The 15,980-nt window shown below is 41.4% G+C and overlaps 1 protein-coding gene across 2 annotated transcripts in view; it reads left to right on the forward strand.

Annotated features, from left to right (window-relative positions):
- The window catches only part of xpo6 (exportin 6), a 142,125-nt gene that overhangs the window by 92,496 nt on the left and 33,649 nt on the right, over window positions 1-15,980 (forward strand). For both annotated transcript variants that reach the window (XM_043711504.2, XM_087997866.1), the window contains exons 11-16: window positions 1,190-1,282; window positions 2,134-2,203; window positions 5,756-5,915; window positions 8,659-8,751; window positions 10,979-11,123; window positions 13,771-13,917. In XM_043711504.2, the coding sequence (XP_043567439.1) occupies window positions 1,190-1,282; window positions 2,134-2,203; window positions 5,756-5,915; window positions 8,659-8,751; window positions 10,979-11,123; window positions 13,771-13,917 (708 nt within the window). The remainder of the gene's footprint in view (window positions 1-1,189; window positions 1,283-2,133; window positions 2,204-5,755; window positions 5,916-8,658; window positions 8,752-10,978; window positions 11,124-13,770; window positions 13,918-15,980) is intronic.

Consider the following 15,980-nt stretch of genomic DNA (forward strand, 5'->3'; position numbering starts at 1 on the left):
GCCAGGCTATCCTATTCTTCGTATGTTTTGTTTTTGCACTGGAGTCCAACAGTTTGCTTAAAGTTGATTTTTAACAGGGCATTCATGGTACAGTGGTAGTGTACCATCTCTGGGCCAGAATGTACAGTTCTACTTGTTCTGGAGATGTCATAAGGTGTCTGAAGAAGTTGATTAAAAAGTAATTACTTGACCTGCCTTTTTCCCTTGTTTAATTTTTTTTTCTTCCACAGAAGATAAGTTGTAGATGTATTTTTTTTTTGTTTCCTTTCTTGTGTCTCCTATAAAACACGCACACTATAAATTTACACACAATGTCAGCCGTTCAAGTTATACTGGTATTTGTGGGCTTAACATCCTGTTGGCTTTCAATAAACTTCAAAATAATGACACCTGAATTTATTTCCTTTCAATTTTAAAAAAATACCCTTTAAATCCAGAGATGGTTATAGATGCTTACTGGATTCTGATGTCTTTTAACCACTCGTTTTAAGGTAGGGATTTTTGGCTGTAGTCTTGTGTTGAGGCCTATTGGATTGGACTGTTCTTAGCTCAATATGGAGGAGCTGCAAAAAGTGTTAATGTAAAATATTTGTGATGCCTATTAAAGGCAAGATGTCCAAACCTTGAAGGCTAGCATTGCAGAACCGGAATCGCATAGCACATCATTCAACCCATTTGAGACCATAGCATTATCCAGCACTTGTCTTGTGTGATTTTTTTTTTGAGCCCATTGAAAGCACAGTTTTACATAAATGAGGTAGTGAGTTCCTTTGTTTCAAAAGAGCTGCCTGAAAGTTGCTTATTGCAACACTTCCCCCTTATCATTGTTATTTATTGAGTGTAAGGAACTTCAGTTGAATAAAGAAATAAATTTGCATTTTTGTGACCTTGGGCCCAAAATGCCTTACAGCCAAACAACTATATGACAAGTAAAAACAAACAGCTCTGAAGAAGGGTCACTGAACCTGAAACCTTATTCTGCTTTCTGTCTATAGATGCTGCCAGACCTTAGTTTTTCCAGCAATTTGTTTTTATTTCAGAATTCCAGCATCTGCAGTTATTTATTTTATTTAAGTATCTATGAAGTATAATCAAGTAAAATAGGAGCCATGGCACAGCATTACACAGCAGTTTCACTCACTTTTATGCTTGAGAAGTTTGCAACGTCTTTGCTTCTCTTTGCCTGCAGCAACAGACTGAATGGCAGCGTCATCTACGTCAGAGCTTGGAGGTAGTGGCCAAAGTGATGGAGCTCCTTCCTTCTCATGCATTTTCTACAATTGTAAGTAACTGTTACTAAGTCGCATTAATGTGGAATCTGTATGATGCATTATGCTGGACTGCATTCGGTGTAGAATGTCATGAGAAATGTAGTACTTGCTGTTTCTGCACTATTGTCAGTATCCAATGCTCCCAAGTCACAAACACAGCATAGTTTAGATCTGCCTCAACAAACCAATGATTTTCAAGTTTCTATTTTGATAGAGCATCCTGTATAGAAACCCAGTTTGTAATATTCCATACCAGTGGTTCTTTTGAACTGAGAATTTGACTGCTCAATGATGAATCGAATAGAATAGAATCCCTACAGTGTGGAAACAGGCCCTTTGGCCCAACAAGTCCACACCAACCCTCCTAAGAGCAATCCATCCCTTCCACCCCACCCTTGCCCTACACATCCCTGAACACTACGATTTAGCATGGCCAATTCACCTAACCTTGCACACCTTTGGACTGTGTGGGGAAACCAGAGCACCCGAAGGAAACCCACACAGACACTGGGAGAATGTGCAAACTCCACATAGTCACCTGAGACTAGAATCAAACCCGGGTCCCTGGAGCTGTGAGAGCAGCAGTCTAACCACTGAGCCATCGTCCTGATTTGAATTGAGACTGTCCTGGGCTTCACTCCACCTAGGCTATGTAATAAGTGTTTGGTGTATTCTGACAGTTCTTGGGAGCCTTCTGTTTCAGTGTGGGCTAGAATGAAGTTTCAGAGCTTCGGGGCCATTGTCTATGTATTGCAACCAATCTCTGCAAAAATGCAAAGAACTTCCCATACTTAGAGTAACTGCTTGGTGTGGTTGATCATCCTTTTAAGAACTACTTTAATCTTCTGTTTTCTGTTCCTAGTTTCCCATCTTGCAGGATAACCTTGAAGTGTACTTGGGACTACAACAATTTGTCGTAACTTCAGGACAAGGTAAGGGTTATGTTCCTGTTAACAGCTGACAATGTGTAACATTGTTCTATATTATGTGCTATGATGTGAATGGATGTTGTGGATATATTGAAGTATTTGGCTTTAGAATAGAATTTGGTAGTAGCTGACTTGCTTTAAATTGAGCTAAATCTGCTAAATTAGTGCATGTTGCAAACTCAAAAGGTTAAATGTGAACATGTTCTAAGACAGATATCTAATCACCCGAGTTATTGGTGATGACAGTATGTCACAATGTAACTCTGGTGAGGCAGGCTACTCCATTGTTATAAAAAGCAGCGGTTTTTCTGCCTTTTTGCTTCTGAGGCACCTTCCTATGCTGCATATTTTTTAAAAATCCACCACCTGTAACACGTTTGCTTTTAAAATAAAGGTTGAGTAATTGTTTTTATTATTTTTATTCTGATTCTTGTTCTGTTTTTTGTTGAGCAACATTTCTCCATTCTTATGTCAACTTTCAACCTTAAGGTCATAGATTCCCTCAGAATGAAAACATCTTTTTGAGTCTTGGGGTTACTGATCTCATTGGCAGTAGTGTTTTATAATTGCTACAGGACTTTTACACTTGGTTTCATCATTCCTAAGCAAACTCCCCTTCACCTTTTTAACTGGAGCATGAGGGACCATAAGAGACAGAGGAGCAGACATCAGCCCATAGAGTCTGCTCCATCCTTCAATCATGGCTGGTAGGTTTCTCAAACTCATTCTCCCATTTTCTCCCTGTAACCCTTGATCCCCTTGGTACTCAAGAACCAATCTATCTCTGTCTTAAATATACTCAATGACCAGGCCTCCACAGCCTTCTGCGGCAATTAATTCCATAGATTCACCAGTCTGGCTGAAGATGTTTCCCCTTATCTCTGTTCTGAAAGGTCTTCCCTTTACTCTAAGGCTGTGCCCTCCGATCCTAGTCTCTCCTACCAATGGAAATGCCTTCCCAACTTCAACTCTATCCAGGCCATTCACTATTCTGTGTATTTCAATTGGATTCCCACCCCCTCATCCTACTAAACTCCATCAAATATTGACTGAGTCCTCAAACATTCCTCACGTTATGCTTTTCATTCCTGGGACTATTCTTTCTAATCTCCTCTGATCATGCTGCAGGGCCAGCACATCCTTCCTGAGATGTGGGTCTCCAGAACTGCACATAAAGCTCTGTCAGACCACATTTGGAGTATTAAAGCTTTAAGTATATCCCTGCTTTTATATTCTAATCCTCTCAAAATAAATGCCATCATTGCATTTGCCTTCCTAACTACTGACTCAACCTGCAAGTTTACCATGAGAGAATCTGGACCAGAACTTCCAAGTCTCTGCACTTGAGACTTCTGAATTTTCTCCCCATTTAGAAAATAGTCCATGCCCCTCTTCCTATTAAAGTGCATGACCTCACACTTTCCCATGTTGTACTCTGTCTGCCACTTCTTTGCCCACTCTCTTAGCCTGTCTAAATCCTTCTTCAGCCTTCCCACTTCATCAATACTACTTGTCCCTCTACCTATCTTTGTGTCATCTGCAAAGAAAGGAGGGACAAGTCTGCACGTCACTGGGGTTTGGTTGTACGATAGTTTCCATCCAGTTGAACTTATTGAAGCATTGACATCTATAATTGCATTAATGGCCTTTTAATTGTCCCTATTTACTCAATCTAGATCCTTCATTTTATACGCCATATTCTTGAGGTGTTAAGATTTATACACAAATCTGATATTATTTATTTGAGACTTTAACCAATAAAGCAGCAGGACGCATTTTAGTGCAGTGACTCAAGAAACTTTATTTGTTATAAATAATACCTATTAAAGCAGGGCAGCGACTTTACAGTCCTCTACCTCTGCCTTAAAAAATATTTAATGATACTGCATCTGTTGCCTTTTAAGGAAGGGAATTATAAAGGCACTTATTCCTTTTGAGGGGAAGAGTGTTTCTTCTTCTGTCATAAATGAGTGAACCCTTTTAAAATATTTATCCCTAGTTCAAGATTCTTCCACAAAATGAAGCATCCTTTCCATATAGGAAGGGTTTGGAGGGATATGAGCCGTGTGCTGGCAGGTGGGACTAGATTGGGTTGGGATATCTGGTCGGTATTCAAGAGTTAAGAGCCAGCAATGACTTAATTGAAATACAAGATCCTGTGGGACTTAGAGTCATAGAGATGTACAGCATTGAAACAACCTGTCCATGCCGACCAGATATCCCAACCCAATCTAGTCACACCTGCCAGCACCTGGCCCATATCCCTCCAAACCCTTCCTATTCATATACCCATCCAGATGCCTTTTAAATGTTGCAACTGTACTAGTCTTCCTCTGGCAGCCCATTCCACACACTCACCACCCTCTGCATGAAAATGTTGCCCCGTAGGTCTCTTTTATATCTTTTTTTCCCCCTCTCACCCTAAACCCATGTCCTCTAGTTCTGGGCTCCCTCATTCCAGGGAAAAGACCTTGCCTATTTACCCTATCGATGTCCCTCATGATTTTTATAAACCTTTATAAGGTCACCCCTCAGCCTCTGCTCCAGGGAAAACAGCCCTAACCTATTAAACCTCTCCCTTTAGCTTAAATCCTCCAACCCTGGCCACATCCTTGTAAATCTTTTCTGAACCCTTTCAAGTTTGACAACATCCTTGCGGTAGGAAGGAGACCAGAATTTCACGTAATATTCCAAAAGAGGCCTAATCAATGTCCTGTACAGCCGCAACATGACCTCCCAACTCCTGTACTCTATACTCTGACCAATAAAGGAAAGCATACCAAACACAGTCTTAACTACCGTATCCACCTGCGACTTTACTTTCAAGGAACTATGACCTGGCACTCCAAGGTCTCTTTGCTTTTGCAGACCACTGCAGGTAATCACCTTTCAATCTCTCAAACTGTAACTACTACCCATTGCTTCCTGCAATTGAACTAATTTTGGATCCAGTTTTCCACTTTACCTTGGATCCCAAGTACTTTCCTTTCCTTTTTAATCGGCATGTGCTGTGAAATCTGGACAAAGGGTTTTCTAAAATCTGTGTAGACCCATCCAATGCACTGCAGTTCAACAACGCCAACTGTCACCAAGTTCCTTCAGGGCACAGTTTAGCGAAAGTTGCAGCTCGTGGAATTGAAGGCAAATTATTGATCTGGTTAGGAAATTGGTTGAGCAGCGAGAAACGGTTAGTAAGTATCTAATTGGCAGGATGTGACTAGTGGTCTTCTGCAAACGTCTGAGATAGGCCCCCAACTATTGACAGTATTTTTAACCACCTTTTGTAGTAGAAAAGTACATAACAAAGAAGGGTGATTTTATAAATAGTATAGATAGCTTTAATATAGCAAAGATTAAATAATTGCCGAGTCTAACTAATTGCATTGGCAAAGGCAGGCTGTGTGAAATTGGGTTGCAGATCAGCCTTGCTATCACTGAATGGCAGAGCAGATTTGCAGCGTTAAACTGCCTTCCTAGTTTGTACTACTATAAATGTTTACAATGTGACAATTACACTTTGGGTGTTATTACATGCTGATGAATTGTGATCCTCAGTTCACAGATTGAACATTACAGCAGAGAATGACTGTCGACGTTTGCATTGTTCCTTACGTGACCTCAGCTCGTTGCTTCAGACTAGTGGTCGCCTAGCTGAGTATTTTATTGGGGATGTGTTTGCAGCAAGGTTTAATGATGCACTCAGAGTTGTGGAGAGGTAAAGCCCTATCTTTTTTAACTCGTTTAATTTTTTAATCTAACTCACCCACTAATTTGGTGACAATGTAGCTGATCTTTATTTTGATAGGAGAGGGGTTATCCTTCTTCACCTTCAGTAACTAAATATGCTATGCACAGTGAGTGTATCTCCTGCTGAACTGTGCGAATTCAGTTCGTTGTCAGATATTTGTTTACTTTTATGCAAGAAATCTGTGTTCTTTGTTTTATTCTGTTCTGCACCTACTGACCACTTTAATAACAACTGTCTTTGTGTTCGGTTTGCATCTCCCTTCAAAAGTTTTTTTTATTCTGCCGCATCATGGTAGCTATATTTATTTTAATGTAGCTTATATTGAGGCTGGTTCAATTTTTGTAACTTGTCTTTGATTTTTAGATTAGATTCCCTACAGTATGGAAGCAGGCCATTTGGCCCAACAAGAGTCTGCGGGATTGTTGGTTACAATCCCATGCCAATTTGTAGTTCATTTTTGCTGTTGAATTATGTGAAGTTTATTCTTTGCATATAGCTTACTATAGATAAAAGTACAGTATACGTAAATGTCTATGAATGTGCCTAGAGCTATCCCCGTACTGAGGTGGGTCAAGGCATTGGGGTAGATTATTAACCCATACCAACAGGAAGATCCTGAAATGATCATCAGTCAGGGCCCTACTTTTGTTTTCAGCCCCGATCAGGTGAGGAGGGAAAGTATGCCACGTGTCTTTCTTTCTGCTGATGTCTGCATATGTTTGTGGTTGTCCAGAGAAGACAGTGTGGTTTCCACTGGGTTGTGAAGAACGTACAGTAGGTTCAGGGACTACTTTTCTCCACGGCCTCCCAAATTTTTTTTCTTTCAGGAGTGCTTTGCTCTGTCGTTCTATCTGACATTTCCACACTATCTCAGGGGGAAGGTCATTTGGTCCCTTGAGCCTATTCTGCTGTTGAGATATTAATTCTTAATTCCTTGCAACCTCTTTCGATGCATGACCACTTTTATTTTATCTAGCAAAAAATCTACCAGTCTACTAATTTAAAATCATTATTTGAACTGGTGTCGTTTTATAGGGAAGAATTTCATTTCTACAGCCCTTTCTGTAAAGAATTGTTCCCTAACTTCAGATTACTTGCGCATTTTAATAATCACTGACTCTTCTGGATTTCTTCTAGCAGAACAATTAAGTGTTTACTCTATTTATTCCTTTCAAAATCCTAAAAGCCAAGTTCAAATCTCCTTAAATTTGAATGTTCCAGGGAATACAAACCTAGACTGTATTTAAGAACTGTTAGAAAGGATTCTGTGGGATAGGATTTATGACCATCTGGAAGAGCATGGCTTGATTAAATGCAGTCAGCATGGCTTTGTGAGGGGCAGGTCATGCCTCACAAATCTTATTGAGTTCTTTGAGGATGTTACTAGACAAGTTGATGAGGGTCGAGCGGTGGATGTGGTGTATATGGATTTCAGCAAGGCATTTGATAAGGTTCCCTATGGTAGGCCCGTTCAGAAGGTCAGGAGGAATGGGATACAGGGAAATTTAGCTGTCTGAAACAGAATTGGCTGGTCGACAGAAGACAGCGAGTGACCGTGGAAGAAAATATTCTGCCTGGAAGTCAGTGGTGAGTGGTGTTCCACAGGGCTCTGTTCTTGGGCCTCTACTCTTTGTAATCTTTATTAATGACTTGGATGAGGAGATTGAAGGATGGGTTAGCAAATTTGCAGACGACACAGGTTGGAGGTGTCGTTGACAGTATAGAGGACTGTTGTAGGCTGCAGCATGACATTGACAGGATGCAGAGATGGGCTGAGAGGTGGCAGATGGAGTTCAACCTGGATAAATGCAAAGTGATGTATTTTGGAAGGTGGAACTTGAAAGTTGAGTACAGGATTAAAGACCGGATTCTTGGCAATGTGGAGGAACAGCGGGATCTTGGTGTGCAGGTACATCCCTTAAAGTTGCCACCCAAGTGGACAGGGTTGTTAAGAAAGCATATGGTGTTTTGGCTTTCATTAACAGGGGGATTGAGTTTAAGAGCCATGAGATGTTGTTGCAGCTCTATAAAACTTTGGTTAGAACGCACTTGGAATACTGTGTCCAGTTCTGGTCGCCCTATTATAGGAAAGATGTGGATGCTTTGGAGAGGGTTCAGAGGTGGTTTACCAGGATGCTGCCTGTAATGGAGGGCTTATCTTACGAAGAGAGGTTGACTGAGCTCAGACTTTTTTCATTGGAGAAAAGAAGGAAGAGAGGGGACCTAATTGAGGTGTACAAGATAATGAGGCGTAGATAGAGTTGATAGCCAGAGATTTTTTTCCCCAGGGCAAAAATTGTTAACACGAAGGGTCATAGTTTTAAGCTATTTGGCGGAAAGTATAGAGGGGATGTCAGAGGCGGGTTCTTTACACAGCGTTAAGAGAGCATGGAATGCATTGCCAGCAGCAGTTGTGGAAGCAAGGTCATTGGGGATATTTAAGAGACTGCTGGACATGCATATGGTCACAGAAATTTGAGGGTTCGTACATTAGGTTTACCTTACATGAGGATCAATGGTTGGCACAACATGGTGGGCTGAAGGGCCTATTCTGTGCTGTACTGTTCTATGTTCTAACTTATCTTGGGAATAGCTCAAACATTTGCACGTGTACCTCATCCAATTTGGTATCATTCTTGAAAGAGTTGTGCACATGTTTTTCTGGTCACGGTCCTGCTGATTTGTTTTTTGATATGTTGCTCTGCCCTAGACTTGTTGAGGTGACGTTGTATGGATCCCAGATAAAGCTGTATGATATGGAAACAGCTGTGCCATCTGTGCTGAAGCCAGATCTGATTGATGTGTAAGTAATCCTATGTACCAAATCTGAGATGTCAATTTATGTTGAAAACTGGGTGAAATGTGGCCTGTTTGTTCAGCCCTGATGCATCAACAATAAGAAGGAAATAAGCTGTCAAAGCTCTATCACCGTTATTCCTACGCTTGTTGCTGGGAGTGTGCCTGATTTGGCTTTCACAGACCATTATTGTCATGTCATGTAGGGAATCTGATTGCTAACTGATGTGCAGAAAGATCCCATAAACAGTATGATGGTGACCAGTGGGTGGTTTTGGGTGATTCTAGCTGAGAAATATTGACAGGTATCCTTAGATCGGCCACACTTTTCTTCAAAATAGAGCCACATGCTCTTTTATCTTCATCTGAGAGAGCCATAGTTCAATATCTTATACAAAAGACACAATCTTCACAGGCTTGTAATGGGGCTGTCAGTCTGAAGTTTGTGTACAATTCTCAATTGGATCAAACTCACTACCTTGTGACTTGGGGGAGGGGGGTGAAGCACTCTATCTGCTGACCCATTGTGAACAAGTTCTAAAGGACACTCAACAGGCTTGTCAAGACCAGAGCTGAATGACCTTGTGTCAAAATTGACAGGTCATCAACCTGAAACATCATAACTTTCAGGGCCAAACCAACACCACTGGTGTTGCCTGGCCTGTTAAATATTTGTAGATTTTTGTTTTTAATTTCACATTTCCAGTATATCAGTACTTTGCTTTTGTATGGATGTGTTGGGACTACCAAGGACTCCTACCAATTCTTTTTCAGTCTGTAGCATAAATTTGAAGCAAGTTACTCCTTGCAGGAAAACTAGAGAGCCCCTTTCTCAAGCTATGCTTACAGTATAAAAGCAAATTACTGCGAATGCTGGAATCTGAAACCAAAACAGTGTGCTTCAAAACCAGGTGCTTACTGTATCTGGTTTTGAAGCACACGGTTTGTTTGGACGATATCTAAGCTGATGAAGGACAAGCCAGGGAACTATAGACCAGTGAGTCTGACGTTGGTGGTGGGCAAGTTGTTGGAGAGAATCCTGAGAGACGGGCTGTACATGTATTTGGAAAAGCAAGGACCGGTTACAACAGGATCTTGATGGGCCAATGGGCTGAGAAGTGGCAGTGGGCGTTTAATTCAGATAAGTATGAGGTGCTTCATTTTATACACTTAATGAAAAGGTCCTAGGAAGTGTTGCTGAACAAAGAGACCTTGGAGTGCAGGTTCATAGTCCTTGAAAGTGGAATCGCAGGTAGGTAGGATAGTGAAGGAGGTGTTTGGTATGCTTTCCTTGGTCAGAGTATTAAGTACAGAAGTTGGGAGGTCATGTTGCGGCTGTACAGGACATTGGTTAGGCCACTGTTGGAATATTGCATGCAATTCTGGTCGTCTTCCTATCAGAAATATGTTGTGAAACTTGAAATGGTTCAAAAAAGATTTACAAGGATGTTGCCTATGGTTGGAGGATTTGAGCTATGGGGAGAGACTGAACAGGCTGGGGCTGTTTTCCCTGGAGCGTTGGAGGCTGAGGGGTAACCTTATAGAGGTTTACAAAATTGAGGGGCATGGATAGGGTAAATACCCAAGGTCTTTCCCCTGGGGTGGGGGGAGTCCAGAAATAGAGGGCATAGGTTTAGGGTGAGGGGAGAAAGATATGAGAGACCTCAGGGGCAACATTTTAATGCAGATTATGGAATGGGCTGCTAGAAGTCGTCATGGAGACTGGTACAATGGCAACATTTAAGAGGCATTTGGATGGGTATATGAATAGAAAGGGTTTGGAGGGATATGGGCCGGGTGCTGGCAAGTGGGACTGGATTGGGTTGGGATGTCTGGTCGGCATGGACGGGTTGGACCGAAGGGTCTGTTTCCGTGCTGTACATCTGACTCTGTGAATTAGTGGGTAACATTGGCTGATCTGAGAAACAGTAGTGCAAATTTAAACCTGGATAATTCAGTTCCATTGGTTAGCCTTACCATAATGACTCTGAACTGGTGATGTATCTCTGGCTTAGGCAGATTTCAGTCGGAGAGTCTCTGTCCGAATGTTTATAATGGAGAAGGGGAGGCCTTTTGTCTTATGTTATTTTCTCAGACTGTCTAAAGGAGCTGGCCTTCAGGTTTGGGATTGTTGGATTTGTTTGCATAATGAGTTTGAAAACCTGATCCCTGTCCAATTTCCATACACTTATTTTATTGTTTTGTGTTGACATCTGTTCAATCTTGTCTTTCAGTCATGCTCAGTCTCTGGCAGCATTGCAGGCTTATTCTCACTGGCTTGCTCAGTTTTACAGTGAAGTTCAACGGCAAAATCCTGAGCAGTTTGTCTCTCTCATTTCCACTGCCATGGAAGCTACAGCTCCCCTCATTAGCTCAAAGGTATGTTGACATCATCTTCTCTGGGAGGTTAAGTAATAGTTCAGAGACATTCCACTTGCTTTCATGGTTAAAGTTCTTACTCCGTTTGGATGCATGCTGCGAATTCCTGGGGCTTCTGTATGTTGTATGGAAGATCAGATCTTGAAACAACTAGCTGATATTCCAAGTCTTATTTGAACCTCAGGCTGGTCTGTAGCAAGTAATGATCTTGTATGGTGTTGAGTCACATGATAAATGGTTATTCTTATTAAACTTATGATATACCCTTATCATTCACTCATACAAAGTCAATGACTCACAATATGCAATGGCTGGACTTTTGGAGGTGGAGCGAATATAGTCAGTGGGGGGAAAAAAAAGCTCTGCATCACCAGTCCAGACCACAAAACTAGAATGAGCTGTTCACAATGCTTTTTTCCTAGCCACGTTGACACACTGTTGCAAAATATGGCCAGTCTTCACTGTTAGCTTGATCTTAGGTCTTCCCTTTCCTTTTGTTTTAGAATTCTTTCCTACAGTGTCTGTCATTTTCTTGGTCTTTTGTTTGAGTGGGAGAGTGTAATTGGCAAAGACAGACAGATGTTGCAGCTGACTCCTATACATTTCCCATTTACATTTCACTCATGATCTTTGTTAAGCTGCAGGCAGACCAGTCAAAAAGCTGTTAGTATCCGGACCTCAGCTAAAATCTCAACAGTTGGTGCCAATTTGCCTGGATTCTCATGCTAAAAAATTAACATTGGTTCATATACATTTCTTGATTTCACGTTCTTTTTACTCCCACACCCTGCAAAGTTGCAAGCAAGCTGTATACATTTTCCCTCTTGGTTTTCAAGTACTGTCTGTTATTTCCATTTCACTCCACAGTTCAAAGTAACATGTCCCTTGCAGTACAGTACATTGCTTTCTTCGTTTCTTAGCTGCATACTTTCAGTAATGGGGACACATTTGATTTCTGCCCAGGAGTGTGGGTGTGAAGTGATTGTTGGTATGTATGATCCATGCGTCAAGTTATTGCAGGTCAGTATTTATAATGGCATTTAGTGCATATGTACCTAGTTTTACTACAAAGGCATAAGCCCTCCCAATTGCCTGACTTTGTACCAGTAAACTACTTGATTCAAACCTGGTATCTTTCCATAAGTGCATCATATTCGTCTTGTGAAGTTGTAATGCACGATGTATGATTTAGGACTTTAATATCGCTTTAAGTTTTGATCTTCAATTTGATGAGTGGCAAATGAATTCCCTGTATGAAGGGGTTTAATGAATTACTTGTAAGTACAGGTGCATATCCTTTATCTGAAATGCTCGGGACCAGCTGGTTTTTGGAATTCAGAACTTTTCGAATTTCAGAGTAAGTGGCAGTTTGGTGAAATTTTTTAAAATCTTTCCAAATAACAGACTTGCTGAGTAAAACGGGCCCTGAAACAAAATTGAGGCTTGCCAGTGCTGGGCCACTGCCCCATATGTCGCATCTGAATGACCGGCGTTGAGTGGGTGTGGACTTGGGTTAACAGTTTGCACGACAAACAAACTTGTTAATGAGAAAAAAAACCTTTTGGACATTGGAGCTTTTCGGATAGAGTTGTCTACTTGTATCTTTTATGGTGATGTCATTTGAAAAGCAGCCTGTGTTTTTGAGTCTAATTTTTTTGTTCACATTGGAAGAACCCTATGAGCAGAGATGAACAGTTGTGCATTTACGTTCGAGTTTGGAAGTTGGCGACACTTTTCTCTTGATTAGAGGAAACACCCATAGCTTGGAAAATAGCTTTTTGTTTTCAGTTTTGGCGGCTCTGCAGGGCTTTTACCTGAAGCTGGATGCATTAAGCAATTGCATTTGAGAAAGGGAGAAGATAGTTTAGTTCTAAAACAAAATTACACCCATGAAAGGAGTTTAGCTTGAGTTCCAGGCCAGAAGTCTCTGGTTAAAATTCAGGAGGGGCTATGTGAAACTATAAAAAAGTCAATGCTCCATTTTGAGAAATCAAGGAAGAGGCGGTCAGATTTTTGCAATCAGGAATCAAGGCTACTGTGCCAGTCCCTCTGGTGGAGAAGGAATTTCTCTCTGGTGTTGTGACATGTTGGGATTAGTGAGATTGTGCTTTGGAATCTTATGTACAGTGGTCTGTACTCGCGGGTGTACAAGACCTACCGTGGAAGCCCAAAACTGTGGATAGGAGTGAACTATTCATTTAAATGGGAAATTTACCTTCCCAGCAGCCCCCTGGTTCTGGAACGTTCCCTGTAGTATGTTCAGACCGCAGTAAGCTATGGGTAACTGAAACCACAAAAAACAATTCTGCGGATATGGCAGTTGGCCTGTATATAATTTGGTTTATTCTATTTTTATCACATTTTTTGTGTAATTAACTCCCGCTTTATGGTTAAAAGCAGATCTGCAACACTTGGTTTTTAGTGAGGTGTTCTCACACTAAAACAAAAAAAACACTTTCAGTCAGATTTAAGAATCTGACTTGGCTAGTAATGAAGTCAGTTAGTATCCATATCAATTCGTTACTTTGTATTTTTGTCCTACACAGTTCAGCATCTTCTATAAATTCTAACCTTGAGGTTGACATGTTAAAACTTGTGGGGTGATTGATTTGCAGCCTGTGTGTCATTAACAGAATTCTCCTTGCAGGTGCCAGAGAAATTGTTGCTCTCAGCATGCCATTTGTTGCTGTCACTAGCCACCACAGTGCGCCCTGTTTTTCTGGTTAGAATCCAAGCTGTACAGAAAATCTTTGACAGGATTTCAGATGGTTCTGCTCGACAGCTTCCTCAGGAGGTAAATTAAGAGTACATCAAACAGATCAAAATGAATTTCCAGATTGTAACACCTTAAAAGCACTCAAAATAGGCCATTGAAATACGTTATCTATGAGAAATGTTCACAGCTGGGAGCACAACGATGTTTAGTGAAACCAGCAGAATAAACTTTTGCCTTGCTGAACATGTGATTCAGAAGTTCTCTCCTTAATAATTTGGTCTCTCCACTGCTAAGATAGTGTTTGCTATTTCAGATCTTGTATAACCTGACTGAACTGCTTAGAGCTAAATTCCAGAGCTCTAAAGAAAACTCTAAACCACCCATTCCATTTATTTGGCTATGCTATAAATTATGGCCATCTAATGCAGTTAATATGACAGTTATATGTGGATAAGAATCTTGAATGAGCATTTTAATGTGCTTTGGAGGCTTTTAAGGCTGTTGATATGCCTCAGCTCTGCCAGTCTGATACCTGACTAGTCTAGTTCCACGTGCACAACTATTGTGCATCTAAAATCAGTTTGAATTTCTGAATTCCTTACACACCAAATCTTTATTGATAGGACTGTTAAACCTTTATTTAATGCTGGTGTTGGACTGAAAACCAAATATTGTTGATCCCACATGAGAATAATGTATTATGAAGAGCTTTAGTATTCTGGGGAGATTTGCTACCTTTAGGTCTTAAAGTACTAGCCAGGTGATTGAGCAGCATTATGGTTAAATAATGTTGATGCATTTACCCCTGAGCAGTACAGTTAAGGGAGTAATAAATCAATATTGGGTAATGCTTGACACTGATCAGTGTGAGCAGTAGATACCTGGTTAGAACATAGAACATAGAAGAATACAGCGCAGTACAGGCCCTTTGGCCCTCGATGTTGTGCCGATCCAAGCCCACCTAACCTATACTAACCCACTATCCTCCATATACCTATCCAATGCCCGCTTAAATGCCCATAAAGAGGGAGAGTCCACCACTGCTGCTGGCAGGGCATTCCATGAACTTACGACTCGCTGAGTGAAGAACCTACCCCTAACTTCAGTCCTATATCTACCCCCCCTTAATTTAAAGCTATGCCCCCTTGTAATACCCGACTCCATACGCGGGAAAAGGTTCACACTGTCAACCCTATCTAACCCCCTAATCATCTTGTACACCTCAATCAAGTCACCCCTAAACCTTCTTTTCTCTAATGAAAACAGCCCCAAGTGTCTCAGTCTATCCTCATACGATCTTCCTTCCATACCAGGCAACATCCTGGTAAACCTCCTCTGCACCCGTTCCAGTGCCTCCACATCCTTCCTATAGTATGGCGACCAAAACTGCACACAATATTCCAGATGCGGCCGCACCTGAGTTTTATACAACTGCATCATGACCTCAGGACTCCGGAACTCAATTCCTCTACCAATAAAAGCCAGTACGCCATATGCCTTCCTCACCGCACTATTTACCTGGGTGGCAACTTTCAGAGATCTGTGTACATGGACACCAAGATCCCTCTGCTCATCCACACTACCAAGTATCCGACCATTAGCCCAGTACCCCATCTTTTTGTTATTCTTCCCAAAGTGAATCACCTCACATTTAGCTACATTGAATTCCATTTGCCACCTTTCTGCCCAGTTCTGCAGCTTCTCTATATCCTGCTGTAACCTGCCACATCCTTCCTCACTGTCAACAACTCCTCCGACTTTCGTATCATCCGCAAACTTGCTCACCCAACCTTCTAACCCCTCTTCCAGGTCATTTATAAAAATGACAAACAGCAATGGTCCCAAAACAGATCCTTGCGGAACACCGCTAGTGACGGCACTCCATGAAGAAACTTTGCCATCAACTACTACCCTCTGTCTTCTTCCATCCAGCCAATTCCTAATCCAAACCTCCAACTCACCCTCAATGCCATATCTCCGTATTTTCTGCAGTAGCCTACCATGGGGAACCTTATCAAACGCCTTACTAAAATCCATATATACCACATCTACCGCTTTCCCCTCATCAACCTCCTTCGTCACCTTTTCAAAGAATTCAATAAGGTTTGTGAGGCACGACCTGCCCTTCACAAAACCATGCT

This window comes from Chiloscyllium plagiosum, unplaced genomic scaffold (assembly GCF_037043375.1).
Source record: "Chiloscyllium plagiosum isolate Xiang-an unplaced genomic scaffold, Cpla_swu_hap1 HiC_scaffold_20, whole genome shotgun sequence".
Lineage (NCBI taxonomy): Eukaryota > Metazoa > Chordata > Chondrichthyes > Orectolobiformes > Hemiscylliidae > Chiloscyllium > Chiloscyllium plagiosum.